Genomic DNA, 14,676 nt, shown 5'->3' on the forward strand with positions numbered 1-14,676 from the left:
AAGGAAGACATGTAGGTGAACGTCGAAAGCGCTTACCTCTCTCCATCCTCCTTTCTTGTAGACACTGGTCCATCCGAATAAACAGGGCCACTAACTCCTTTAATCCCGATGGACGTTCCAATGATGCCAGTTCGTCCTTGAGATTTTCGGACAGCCCTTGCCAGAACACCGCCGACAATGATCGTCATTCCACCCGGTCTCGGTGGCAATCGTGCGGAATTCGAGAGCGTATCGTGCCACCGTGCGGTTCCCCTTGGATATATTAAGGAGAGAAGAAGCCGCCGTTACCTTCCTTCCTGGAGTGTCAAAGACTCTTCAGAACTCTGCAGTGAATCGGTCAACGTCAGACAAGAGATCGGTTCTTTGCTCCCAAAACGGTTGAGGCCCAAGCCAGAGCGTCGTCCATCAGGAGGGAGATTATGTACGCCACCTTAGAGCGAGGAGAAGGAAAGTGTGCAGGCAGTAAGTCAAACTGTATGGAGCACTGATTAAGAAAACCCCGACATGCTAAGGGGTCGCCTCCATAGCTGTTAGGGTCGGAAGGCGTGGTGCTGGGCTTGGGAAGAGTGGAGCAGGGATAGGTGCCGGTACAGCAGGCTGAGGTACCGCGGGTTGGAGGGTGGTAACCCGGGCATCTAAATCCCCTAGCGAATGTTGGAAACCCTCCATGCGTTGATTATTCTGATTCAAACACCCTTCCACCTGTTTAAACATTGTTTCAATTCTTTGTAATTGTTGGGCCACCTCAGCTGAGTCCAGGTGCATTGGGCTGAGCATAATGTCACGGATGCTCACTGCATCGGCGGAGCCGAGGTGGGGAATATATATAACCACTGCCCTAAGCCACGGAGTGGGCCCGGATTGCAGAGTCGTGAACGTAGCCGGGTCAGGATATCAGAGTGGAGAGGGTAGCGGGTACAGTACTTGCCTATGGTCCAGGATTGGAGAGTGTAGAATGGTCGAGATCCGTACGCCGTAGTCGAGGATTGGAGAGCGTAGAGTGGTAGATGTCCAGAAGCCGAGTTCGTGGAGTAGAGCGCGTAGTAGTCTGTTAGCCAAGCCAAGGTTTAGGGGAACAAAAAGAGAAAGGTCAAGAACAAACAGGGTCACAACAGGTATTCGGAAACAACGTGGACAGGTACTCAGGCTGCAAGTGAGCACGGTGCATACTGTAGAAAGGTCTATGCTTAGCAACGATCAAAGGATAAATGAGACAAATATAGAGGAGTACCAATCAGGGAGAGAAGGGAGGAGGGCTCAGACATACAGTTAGGTCCGGAAATAATTGGACACTGACACAATTTTCATAATTTTGGATCTGTACGCCACCACAATGGATTTGAAATGAAACAACCGAGATTCAATAGAAGTGCAGACTTTCAGCTTTAATTCAAGGGGTTGAAATGTTTAGGAATTGCAACCATTTTCATACACAGTCCCCTTATTTCAGGGGCTCAAATGTAATTGGACAAATTAACACAATCATAAATAAAATGTTCATTTTTAATACTTTGTCCAGAATCCTTTGCAGGCAATGACTGCTTGAAGTCTGGAACGCATGGACATTACCAAACGCTGGGTTTCCTCCTTTGTGATGCTTTGCCAGGCCTTTACTGCAGCTGTCTTCAGTTGTTGTTTGTTTCTAGGTCTTTCTGCCTTAAGTTTTGTCTTCAGCAAGTGAAATGCATGCTCGATCGGGTTGAGATCAGGTGATTGACTCAGCCATTGCAGAATACTCCACTTATTTGCCTTAAAAAACTCCTGTGTTGTTTTCGCAGTATGTTTTGGGTCATTGTCCATCTGTAATATGAACAGCCGTCCAATCAACTTCGCTGATTTGGCTGAATCTGAGCAGACAATATATCCCTATACACTTCAGAATTCATCCAGCTGCTTCTGTCACATCATCAATAAACACTAGTGACCCAGTGCCATTGTAAGCCAAGCATGCCCATGCCATCACACTGCCTCCACCATTTTTTACAGATGATGTGGTATGCTTCGGATCGTGAGCCGTTCCAAGACTTCTTCATACTTTTTTCTTCCCATCATTCTGGTACAGGTTGATCTTAGTTTCATCTGTCCAAAGAATGCTATTCCAGAACTGGGATGGCTTTTTTAGATATTGTTTGGTAAAGTCTAATCTGGCCTTTCTATTCTTGAGGCTTACTGTATGGATGGTTTGCACCTTGTGGTGAACCCTCTGTATTTGCTCTCGTGAAGTCTTCTCTTTATGGTAGACTTGGATAATGATATGCCTACCTCCTGGAGAGTGTTCTTCACTTGGCTGGATGTTGTGAAGGGGTTTTTCTTTACCATGGAAAGAATCCTACGATCATCCACCACTATTGTCTTCCGTGGACGTCCATGCCTTTTTGTGTTGCAGAGCTCACGGGTGCGTTCTTTTTTTCTCTGAATGTACCAAACTGTTGATTTGGCCACTCCTAATGTTCCTGCTATCTCTCTGATGGAGTTTCTTTTTTTTTGCAGCCTAAGGATGCCCGGTTTCACTTGCATTGAGAGCTCCTTTGACCGCCTGTTGTGGGTTCACAGCAACAGCTTCCAAATGCGAATGCCACACCTGGAATCAACTCCAGGCCTTTTACCTGCTTAATTGATGATGAAATAACGAAGGAATAGCCCTGTCCCTGAAACAGCTTTTGAGTCAAATGTCTAATTACTGTTGGTCCCTTGAAAAAGAAGGGGCTACATATTAAAGAGATGTAATTCCTAAACCCTTCCTCCAATTTGGATGTGAATACCCTCAAATTAAATCTGATCGACTGCACTTTAAACCCATATTCATTATTTAACTGTAACTAGAATTTATTTTGGTACACAGCCGAAATAACAAAACTTGTATCAGTGTCCAATTATTTCCGGACCTAGCTGTATATAAGTGTCAAAAGGAGTGCTAGTCGGCATGGCTAAATGTATACAACAAAAAACAAACAAAGATACCCAAAGCTATTTTCAATGAGACAAAATACTCAGTGCAATACCTATATATTCTCTTGAAAAATGGTCATTTAGTTTAACCCTTTGGCCAAAGCATCTTAAGCCTGCTTCCACTTTCAAGGCATGACCGTTAGCAGGTCCTAACACTCCCTGAGTTAAAATTCTTATTTACCTGTATAATTACAGGAAGAATGATCAGCATTGGATCTGTCTTAACCCAGCAAAATGAAACTGACCTGCCAACTTGGAAAGTGAGGAGGGGCAAGCTTAAACCTTGGGGGAGAAGGGCCAACTAACCTTCCTAATTGACCCTGGGGAATAACAGCCCTGTACCAGCCATCATTCTGTGTTCTTCTCTGATCCATTCTGTGTGATCTCTTTATGTGTCCTGTGTGGATTGTCCTGAGCCCGTTGTGTTCTTTCTGCATCCTGCTGTAAGAAAGCCGTGAGCGCATTTATGGTCAAGTAAAACCACCAGGGTGCCGCCTGTAAGCAGTTGTTCTGGATAAGTAAAACCTGTTCAGCATTACGTACCAGAAGCCCTGTGTGAGAACTACTCGCTCCGGCAGTATCTCTTCTACCTTGTGCCCGGCTAGCTGACTCTATTAGACTACAGAACCAGCCGGTTCCAGCTCCAGAGGCTTTGAAGCAAACTAGGACTTCACTTTGTCCAGCTGGAGAATGCCGACGCCCTTTCCACTTTTCCAGGGCCTGGGAAAGTCATCACTTGTTTTTTTCAGCCCATGAGCTCATTTCTTTTCCCCATTGGTGCCTGGTTTTGGGAACTCCCGCTTTAAAGGAACTTTGACTTAAAAGCCTCTTCTTTGTTTCCAGGCTAAGAAAAGTATCCCAGTGTAAGGGTCCCTCTATAGTGTCCTGGGTAGGTTAGCCACAATATGGGAATATTGAGCCTTTATGATAGGTTATCCAAGGACACCTGAAGTTATCTACTGAAGTTATTCTTCTACACAGAAGAAATGTGCCTTTTTGAGCAGTGCTGAGTCAGCATTCTAAGGATGATCTGTCTTTGGGACTGTTCCTGTTTTGTTCTGCTGTTAAAGTTAATAAACTACATAAAAGTTCCTGGCGCCCTTTGCTTCTTCCTTGCCATACCAGCCTGCACGGATATCAGCTCTATGAGAACAAAGGTAAAAAGAGCTGCTACACATACATTGCACTTTGCACCTCATCCAAGGGACATTGGGACACTTTCGTGTGTCCCCTCTTCTGTTGGCCGTGGGAAGAGGTGTTACATATAAAATATAAAAACCTGGTGCAAAACATTCAATATTAATTCCTGCACTAAAACAAAAGTGGAGCAAGATAACATTTTCCCTCCCATGAGTCCCTTCCCCATTTATTCTGAATTGATGCACAGTCCACTAGATGGCACTGCAGGACTATTTTATTATCTGCCTATTCTCACAAAGGCCTTGAACACATAATTAACATAAATGTTAACATATAACCAAGCAGGGTTAACATATAAAAGGAGGCGTGGAAAAAGGAGGTAGCAACCGTTATAATTGAATGGGGGACACTTTTTTCTTTTTAGCATGTTCATTCTTTGTTGTTAAGAGACCTATCTATATGTTCAATACATCTCTAATTGGTAATTATTTATAGAGAGAACCCGTGTGCTGAAATACAGAGCCATGTCAGGCAAACACGCAGAACTCAAAGGTAAGACATGGTGTCAGGTGCCCCTATGTTACCTGTCTCAGAACAGTCATATCATGCTTTACTGAACCTGTTGAAGGGGCTGAAAAATACCTATTAACTAATTCAAAATCTGCAGGACAGACTGGCACAGTACCGTGTTGTCATGCATATTGCCAACTAGTTCAACTGTTACTGGTTTTGTTTTAGGTATAAGGGTTTTCCAGATGTACTACTATATGTGACTTAATAGACTCCAGCGGCATCTCAATAATAACTATCACTGCTTTTCCATCGCAATTCGGTGTGGAGCCCAGAGCCCCCCAAATCTCACTGGGTTTGAGCCCTCGAGGAGGTTGACCTCTATGTGCTGATAAATATTGTGGGCTCTGTAGTCATGCGAGTCTGAATATAGAAAACAAATGCAGATATCTGGACTGAATGCCACTGTGTTGGTCATTTAGCTGGTTGACAATTACCATCGACCTCAAATAATCTTTTAAGTCAATACGCGTTCAGGTTCAAGTACGCCCCTTCCTGGTGTTAGATTTCTTCATTGCAACGCAGCTGCTGCAAACCCTGTGTACGGAATAGGAGCTGGAAATCCACGAGGGGATATTTTGCTGTCAAGCTGGACCTTGCAGTGGATGGCTGAGAGTCAGGGATGGATTGAGTAAGTCTGGCTCCTCTGAACTAGCGTACTAATAGCATTAGTCAGACATGTGGAGTTGCATGAAGCAGCCAGGACATTGCTTCTCATGCAGGTACCTGCAGCGTTCTGACCTGCTATGCAATGCTTGTTTATTTATTATTATTTTATTTTTAAGATTAGTTACACACACACACACACACACCTTCAGTGAGAACGTTTAATCGACATGTACAGGAGAATGAGGGTTTAGAGCAGCATGAGCACTTTACATGTCACTGCTTATAAACATTTATCCACAATGTCTGTACATTAAGTAGTGTTGCAAGTATAGATATTTCCTATACAGATACGGCTACTATTGTATCCACATACTGGTAGCAAACGTTTGAGTGCGTGATGTCCCTATACATTTTCTTTGTTTGTAGGCAAGCACACGCAACCCCCTCAAATATTAACCCATTTGTTGCCAGTGGGGCATACCCTGCTACGTAGTGGAGGTGAAGATTTTCATTTACAGTAGTTCACATTTCGTTTCTTACTTCAGATGCCATGTCACCATCAATGAAATGAAACAAACCTTGTAATTGGTAATTTTTACATATAAAAGGGCAGTCTGACAGATCCATTGTTTATCAATTGTAAATCCAGTCTTTGTTTTTTTTACCTTTTTTATAATGTCGTTTCCATATTTGAGGCTGGGGGTAATGTTTTTTTTTATTATGAAGTATTTGATGTAATGTGCTGCCAGTCAAAGAGGTCCGCAACAGTACTTGTTGTAGATTTCTATGGTAGTGTAGGGGTTACACTGTGTGTTATTTTTAAAGGGATGTAAAACTTGCAGTGCTTCAGCTACCTGAGTTTGGGATTGCACTTTTTTTTTTCCTCCAAAATATTTATTAGAAACGTGTGGGGTCCCAGGACTCAAATAATTAAGAAGCAAATGCAGTTGAATCAAAAATATTTTGTATTTAGAGCATGTATACAAGTGCATAAATGATACAACCATATCAGTTCTAGTCACATGAGGATGAATGAAATGTGTTACTGATACAAATGTCTCCAGTGTGTCAGTGGTTGGAATGGGCTAGGATTGGCATAGTGTTTGAGTAAAGTTCCTTGGGGGCTAAAAAAATAAATAAAAAATTAGAATGTTTTTAAGAAAAAAGCAGGCTAAATAATCCCAATGTACAATTGTCTATTTACTATCATACTAGCACAATGTCAGTCACTGTTTCCAGTCATACGCTGGCTCAACGATGTCATATAAGTGAAAGAATACAATCCATGTGTTGGGCACAAAGCAATATGGGATAAAAAAAAAATAAAAAAAGTCCTCGAGCCGGAGTTAACCAGAGAGGCAAAGTCACGTGGGGAATAAAATGCATTTCTCAATAAGTCACTTTATTTGTTTTTTGTTTTTCATTGTTTTTCCATGCAAAACAGTTTGTCATTTTCAAATACATACATACAGTACACTACCCTCCCACCCCCAAATACACACTACCCCCCCAAATACACACGCACACCTGCCCACCCCAAATATATATATGTACAGTATGTACATGTCTGTACATACTGTCTATATGTATGCACACACAGCTGTCTCTCACACAAACTTATACTCCTTGTTTTTCCATCCCTATACACCAATAAGGACCACATAGTATCCACACACACTTTTAGTTGTGCTACTAACTCTCACATTTCCACACCCACCCACACCATTTATATCCACTCCCACTCCACACACACCTTTTGTAAAGCACTGTATATACTGTGGGCTCTCCATTCATTTTTATTCACACTGATACACATACACACTCTTTCATCACTTGCTTTCAGGAACCTTTTGACACCTCCAGCCATAAAACACACCCACACCTGGGGAAGGACCAGCACAGATAACATTCCAATAGACACTGTTTATAGTATAGCTTTTGCTTGCTTCATTCATTGTAAGGCCCTGGACATGTTTGCTGCGTGCTTGCGGAAGCGTGCTGACGTGCGCTCCCATTCAGCACTGAACCCCAATAGCCGCAATTAGAGCGGCTTTAGTAGGGGCTCACCTGCGCTTCCGCGTGCTTGCGGAAGCGCAGGTCTTGGGGGAATTTAAAATTCCCCCGCTTGCCGGCAAGACAGGCCGGTCACGTGAGCGGTTCGCCCAATGAGGGCGAACCAGCTCCGTGACGTCACTGGCCCGCCCCCGGCCAGTGACGCGCCCGCCCCCTGACGGCTGCTGAGAGCGCTTGCGGTAAGCAACCGCAAGGCCAGGGAAAGCACCCGCTTTCCCTGCGCCTCAGCGCGCCAGCAGGGACCATGGACTCGGCCTAACATCGCCGGAAGAAGAGATCAGTGCATCTCGAAAGCTCGCACAAATAAAAGCATTTCGTTAGCCACAGAACGGTATCATCTATTTATTTTTTGATTATTGAAGCTCGGCTAACACGGTACTGATACCTCTACATATCTTTTATTATATATTTGTGAAAGCACTGTATGCCTGTCTGCATCTTCCTGTGTCCCTAGGGGAAATCTCATTGGTCCCTTGGGCCGCCCGCCCGCCCCCACACCTCTCATTGGCCTGAGGCGGAGTGAACACACACACACACACACACACACACACACACACTCTGTTGCTTGGCCTCACTCTCCCCCGTCAGTTGGACCGCAGCTCACCTTCCACACACCCCCCCCCCCCCCTCCTCTCCCGGTGCCCCTCACTCTCTCCCCCCTCCCCACCTCACCCAAATCCCCACACTCCACAACATCCCCAGCCGCACCATCACCCTCACCGTGCGCCGCTCCCGGAGAAGGGAAGCGCGGCCCTCCTGCTCAGCAGCAAACTCCAGGCTCCTCCCCCCTCGCTCACAACGAGGAAAAGCGCGGCCCGGGCCTCCTGCACTCCCCCTCACGTGCGCCGGCTCCCGGAGAGGGGAAGCGCGGCCCTCCTGCTCAGCAGCAAACTCCAGGCTCCTCCCCCCTCGCTCACAACGAGGAACGGAGGGGAAGCGCGGCGCGGCCCGGGCCTCCTGCACTCCCCCTCACGTGCGCCGGCTCCCGGACGGAGGGGATGCGCGACGCGGGCCTCCTGCCACTCTTGCCCCCCCCCCCCCCGCCAGCTTCCCGAACTCACCTCCTTCCCCAGCCAGATGCCCCGGGGTCAAGGTAAGTCACCCACCGTCTCCCACCCACGCACTGTCACCAAGTCACCCACACACCCACCCAGTCACCCACTTTCACCCAGTCACTCACCCACCCACCCAGTCACCCACCCACCCAGTCACCCACCCACTCAGTCACCCACCCACTCACTTAGTCACCCACTCACTCAGTCACCCACCCACTCACTTAGTCACCCACCTACCCACACACCCACCCAGTCACCCACTTTCACCCAGTCACCCACTTTCACCCAGTCACCCACTTTCACCCAGTCACCCACTTTCACCCAGTCACCCACTTTCACCCAGTCACCCACTTTCACCCAGTCACCCACTTTCACCCAGTCACCCACTTTCACCCAGTCACCCACTTTCACCCAGTCACCCAGTCACCCACCCATTCAGTCACCCACCCATTCAGTCAGTCACCCAGTCACCCGGGGGAAGCCCAACCCTGTCATCCGCTCCCCCAAAATTACATCCCGGGCAACGCCGGGTCTCTCAGCTAGTATATATATATATATATATATATTGTGTGTATAAATATATATGTATGTGATATATATATATACATACACACACACACACACACACACACACACTAGGCCTGCCGCCTCTCTCCCTGACTGTGCTGCTGGTAGGTGCGGGGGGGCTCGCAGGCACTGGTCAGACTTGATTTTAAAAAAATCAAATTTACCCGGCTTCCAAATTTTTAGACACAACGTCGCTCCGTTGCGCTTACTATAAGCGCTTGCGACTGAGTCAATTAATTTGTTTTGGAGCGACGTCACCATCGCAAGGCACTATAAGCGCAGCCTAAGGCCTGGGACATAGTGCCCAAAACAGTGCGGAGGCTCAGGGAAAGCGGTGCTTTCCCTGGCCTTACACAGCGCGCTGTCTGGTGGCGTGTCGGGGGCGGGTCTGGGGACGGGCCAGTGACGTCACGGAGCTGGTTCGCCCTCATTGGGCGTACCGCTCACGTGACCGGCCCTGAGCTCCGGCGAGCGCCAAATTTCAAAACTCCGTCAGACACACGCTTCCCCAAGCGTGCGGACGCGTGCGCGAGCCCCTGCTAAAGCCGCTCTCATTGCGGCTGCAGGGGCTCAGTGCCGAGCAGCAGCGCGCCTCAGCACGGGTCAGCGCTCATGCCCGAGGCCTAAGGGAGGCAGAGAAGGAGCGTGAGTAAGAGAGAGGCTATGGGAGATGCAGGTGAGAGGAAGAGTACAGTATGTTGGAGGGGAGCTTTGGTAAGCTTTGCAGGCCATAGATTGTATATTTACTGTGTGGCTCACGAAGCTTGTCAAGTGGCCCTCCAGACAAAATAATTGCCCACCCCAGTTTTAGATATTATGCACAAGAAAAAATGTAGCAAAAATGTGTTTTCTTTTGAAGAAAACAGGGGGGGAAAATGACTGAACTGATGTTTACAGATATAACAAGGAAAAGTTTAAATCGGAAAATATTTCAGAAAAAGGCAGTGACCTTAATGACGCCAATGTTTCTCAAAATAAAGTATATGCAGCTTTCATTTTTTTTTTTGCGTCCCGTGCTAAGGAAGAAAAAGTGAAGCGTACTTTGGAAGGAGAATGTAAATACAGCATAAATAAGAATAAGGCGTCAGAAAAGAAGAAAGATGAGGCCACAAGTGGACAACAAGCATAGAAAAAAGATGTTGAGTGTTAGATCTGAGCATTGATAAGACAAAATAGGTACAGATATTTAGCAGTGGACAAAGCGGTGTTAAAACAAATGTATAATTAAGTCCATATGGATGAATCACTTTCTCCAAAGACGTTCTGAGACAGAATAGAAACAAAGTGAGTTTGATCGATGAGAAAATTTGGGGGAGACAAGTGCAAGAGTTCTTGATTTACAGAGGGGTCAAGTAGGTTAAAGAGAGGCAAAAATCACTGCACTGTAAATATGAGTAAGCTTGGTTGTCTCTCAAAATGCGCACTTGATGTGGAGGTAAGTACTGGTAAACCAATGAAGCATACAGGAAGGTCACACAATTAAGAGATGTTTAAAAGAAAGAGTGGAAAACATTAAGATGACGTGGTGATCAGAAGCTGGGGGGAAAGCGAGAAAGCAAAGATTGAGCAGTACTTTCCAGGTCACTATACTTTTTGGGTGGGAATTGTAGTCAAATACAAACTATCATTTTTTGTAATTTTACAAACATTCATTTTACAAATCAACCACCTCTCTTCCTCCCCCTGCATCCCCCGCCCTCCCCTTCACACCGCTGGATGTATGTGTCCTATTTCTCACTGTCCCTTTCATCCATGTATTGCTCTGTTTGAGTATGAATGGAGATCCAGGGCACTTCGGATTTGGTATATGAATTTTATTCTGTCAAAAGGCACGAGGTTTCGAACTGTACAGAGTTCTTTATCAAGTGACTGGCACTTGATAAAGAACTCTGTGCAGTTCGGAACCTTGTGCCTTTTGACAGAATAAAATTCATTTACCAAATCCGAAGTGCCCTGGATCTCCATTCATACTCATGTATAAGGATCTCGCCAGACAGGTTTTTCCCTGAACCACGGTGCACCAGTACTAAAACACAAGTATTTTGCTTCTTGTATTTTGATTCATGGTGTGTAACACAGAACCCCCTTTTTTGTATTGCTCTGTTTATTTACCATTTTCTCTGCCATGCTTTTCTTGCTCATCTGCTCATCTTGCTTCTTCCTTCCTTTTTTTTAAATCATGGACACTTTTGTAAATCAGATTTGCTGACCTGAGGAAGAGGGGACTCTTCAAAGCTTTGTCTTTAACTATCTATAAATAAATAAAAAAGCTATCGCCTGAAGTACTGATTTACTGTGCACTAGTCAAATGGTGAAGTAATAAAGGAGGAAGTACAGTAGGTGGTATGATACCTTTTTATTGGACCTACAATTTGTTGAAATGTTACAAGCTTTTGAACCTCTCCAGGTCATTTATCGGGTATAATCAAATAGGGATATCTCTAATGCAAATGTGGGTTTTCTATCTCTCCACAGACATGAATTATGCACGTTTTATCGCAGCAGTCAGTGCTGCCAGGACCGAGTCGCCTATAAGAGCTTTGAGTAAGTGCATGTGCAGCAGATCCTGAAACGTCCATTACCTTTTTAAAAATTCAAAGGTTCAGATCAATGGCAGTGATCCTAACAAGTTATTCAAATTGAACATTTGCAAAATGATTATATTATTGGCCCCTTTCAGGAGATGTGCAAGAACATTAATGGGGATAAAAATAAAACTGAGACATTAAACAAATTATTGCCACTGTACATACCAAATTGGAGCCGATATCAGAAGCAGCTTAGGACTGTTCTATAGAGTGTGCGGCAATGCGCGCGTGTGTTCCTGTGCGAATGCGCGTGCTGCACACTTTGTGTGTGTGTGTGTGTGTGTGATTTATTAAAAAAAAAAACACTCGTAAAAATTAAATATTTATTAACATTGTGCAGACACATACATACATACATTTCAGCGCCGGTAGCGGCGTGAAAAGATTCTTTTGCCCGTCTTCCCCGCTGTTAGCCGGATGCACGCTCACTACCGTGCGCGCGCAGCCCTTTTATAGAAGGGCTGACTAACTTCAGCCAATTTTAAGTGCCGCGCACGCACGGCGTAGCGCACGCGGCCACTATACAACAGCCCTTAGAAGGGGAACACCTAATTCTTACCTTTTACATTACCTGCATTTTGGACAACAGAGGATGAGATACATACTGTAATGCACCTGGTCCTGATGGCTTCATCCAAAGGTTCTTTAAGTGGCAATTCAAACAACTTGGCAACTTTAGCTTGTTTCTTAATGACATAGAGGAGGGCATGGAGAGCAACACTTTCAGTTCTGATGATGTTCCTAAACCATGTAGGGTTGTAATATCAGCAGGGTGCAATGTATCTGCAGATAGACCTGCAGATAGGCTAAGGGCAGGGGCAACTCGGTGGCAGATAAAGTTTAATATGTATAAATGTAGTCTTATGCATTTGTGTAGCAAAAAAAAGTTATTTTTTTGTTGTTGTTGTATAGCAATAAATAGGTTTATGCCAGCGCAGATCTAATGCTATCTACCATGACCTTTTGTTTTACATTTCTGAAATTTGTTTACATTGGATGCATACATTTCAACATGAATGCATAAATAGTTACAGTCCACAAAATTATATCTGGAGGACAAAAAACTCTGCAAAACTAAAGAGACGGCTCTCTGCGCAGCTCTTCCACACTGGTGCGGCCCGGTACGATTAACACACCGGAATTCCCATTCAGAAGCAGGTACTCCCCCACTGCTTAATCCCTTCAGACAAACAAGAGTACTGGGCTTTTGGGCCTGGGGAAGCCGCGATCAGGCCGTGGTCGAACTCCGTTCAACTGCAGTTTCCTTGTGCCCAAAATGAACTTGGCTAGCACTGTATCTGTAAAATATTGTTTTAAAAATAGTCTGGTAATTAAATGAACGACGAGAGTATATGGCTGTTAACCTTGTGTACACTTAGCATAAAGCTTTGAATCATGTTCTGTTTGAAAAATGGTAATAGAATTCAATGGGGATGAACATTAACAACTCTGCTTACACTTCCAGAGTAGTAAAAATGCATTTGCTGACCTCCCGCCCAGTAAACCTATGCAGTAAAAATTGACAATTTAATTGACCATATAAACATCACTTTGATGTTTAAGAATAACCATTGATTAATTCCTTATACAGAAATGGATTACAATGCATAGTTTAATTTGCAAATAGCCATACTTTAAGTCTGTGTCACTATATATTAAAACTCCTGGCTTATACCAGATTTTTATAGACTTAATAACTGTTAGTGGATGAGCATAGAAATTATTTGTAGATATTGTATGTGAGCTGTCAAGGACTTTTCTTTGGTATGAGGAGTGGCCATTTAAGAATCTGTTTGCATAATTAGAGCATTTCTTTTCTTAAACTGCTTATTGCTATGTGGGCCGTTCAGTCTTGGACAAATGGCAGCATTGTATGTAACACCAAAATAGCATGACCTGATTCCCCAGCAACACATGATTCACATATCACTTCAAGCTATTAAGCATGTGATTGTGGATAGGTTAGTCACTGATCTAGATCTTAACCATACACTTGGGAAAATATGATTTCAGGAAAATTAGAACATAATATTGAAAATATTATTGTTTATTTATAAATCGTGAACATATTCCACAGCACTGCACAATGTGACAATAGTAGTTTCATAAACAGAATGACATACAAAAAAATAGAACAAATGAACGTGAGCTGCACAATAGGTACTGAGTGCCCTACTCATGAGAATGTACAATCTAGAAGAGTAAGAGGCACAGTTGAGACAAAAAAGGCATGAGTGGCTGCTCCTTGTGATACTGAATATGTCGCAGGAGGTGTTTTGGGGATGTCAGGGGTTGTCACGCTTCCTTTAAAATAGGTGAGATTTCAGGGAGCTTTTAAAATTCTAAAAGCTGGGAGAGACTGATGTGCTGCTCTCTGGAATTCCCTACAAGACAAGTCTTGTAGCTGGGCGTGAGAGGAGGAAAAGCGTTGGTCATGGGCAGAACAGAGGGGGTGTTTAGGAGAGTATTTGGATGTGAGGGATGAGATTTAAGGAGGGTGCAGTATTGTTGTGGGCTTCGTATGACAGAGCTAGGATTTAAAATCTATTTCTAGAGGATATGGGAAACCAGTGTACAGATTTGCATAGTCAAACAGCAGATGCAGTGCATTGAGTGAAGTAGATGAGTCTGGCAGTAGCATTTTGTGTGGCTAGGAGTGGTGACAGTTGGATAAAAGGAATGATAACTATGAGGAGGTTACAGTAGTAGTTGAGGCGGCATAGAAGTAAGTGAATTTAATTTTGTAGCTGTCTTGAGTGAGAAAAGGGTGTATTCTAGCAATATTTCATTGGTGGAGGCAGCGAGTGACTGAAGGAGGGGTTGGAGCCAAAGATGACTTTTAGATAGAATTTGGGTGTCGTAGTGACCATAAAGAGGGAAATATTAGGAGGTATGTGTTGGACATGTGAGGCTTGAAGTTGCAGTGGGACATCCAGGAAACAAGCTGAGAGACAGTCGGTGATACCAGATGAGCAGAGCAGTAAATGTAGGTGTCCCTAGCATAGAGATCACAATGAAAGCCAAATGAGCGTATTAGTTCACCAATAGAAGTCTAGTGTGACGAGCAGAGTCTTGTGTGACCCCAACAGAAAGTGAGAATGGAGAGGAAGAGACACCAGGGAAGG

At 44.6% G+C, this 14,676-nt stretch overlaps 1 protein-coding gene across 4 annotated transcripts in view; it reads left to right on the forward strand.

Annotated features, from left to right (window-relative positions):
• Nucleotides 1-4,471: 4,471 nt before the first annotated feature.
• The window catches only part of AADAT (aminoadipate aminotransferase), a 61,587-nt gene continuing 51,382 nt past the window's right edge, over nt 4,472-14,676 (forward strand). The window contains exons 1-2 of one of the 4 annotated variants that reach the window (XM_075611484.1): nt 4,472-4,641; nt 11,439-11,507. In XM_075611484.1, coding sequence (XP_075467599.1) covers nt 4,614-4,641; nt 11,439-11,507 — 97 coding nt within the window. In that variant the 5' untranslated portion in view covers nt 4,472-4,613. Of the gene's footprint in view, nt 4,642-5,151; nt 5,382-11,438; nt 11,508-14,676 lie in introns of those variants that run through there. The other 3 variants (XM_075611457.1, XM_075611475.1, XM_075611467.1) reach the window with 3 other exon arrangements.

Source organism: Ascaphus truei, chromosome 1 (assembly GCF_040206685.1).
Source record: "Ascaphus truei isolate aAscTru1 chromosome 1, aAscTru1.hap1, whole genome shotgun sequence".
In the NCBI taxonomy this organism is placed as follows: Eukaryota; Metazoa; Chordata; class Amphibia; order Anura; family Ascaphidae; genus Ascaphus; species Ascaphus truei.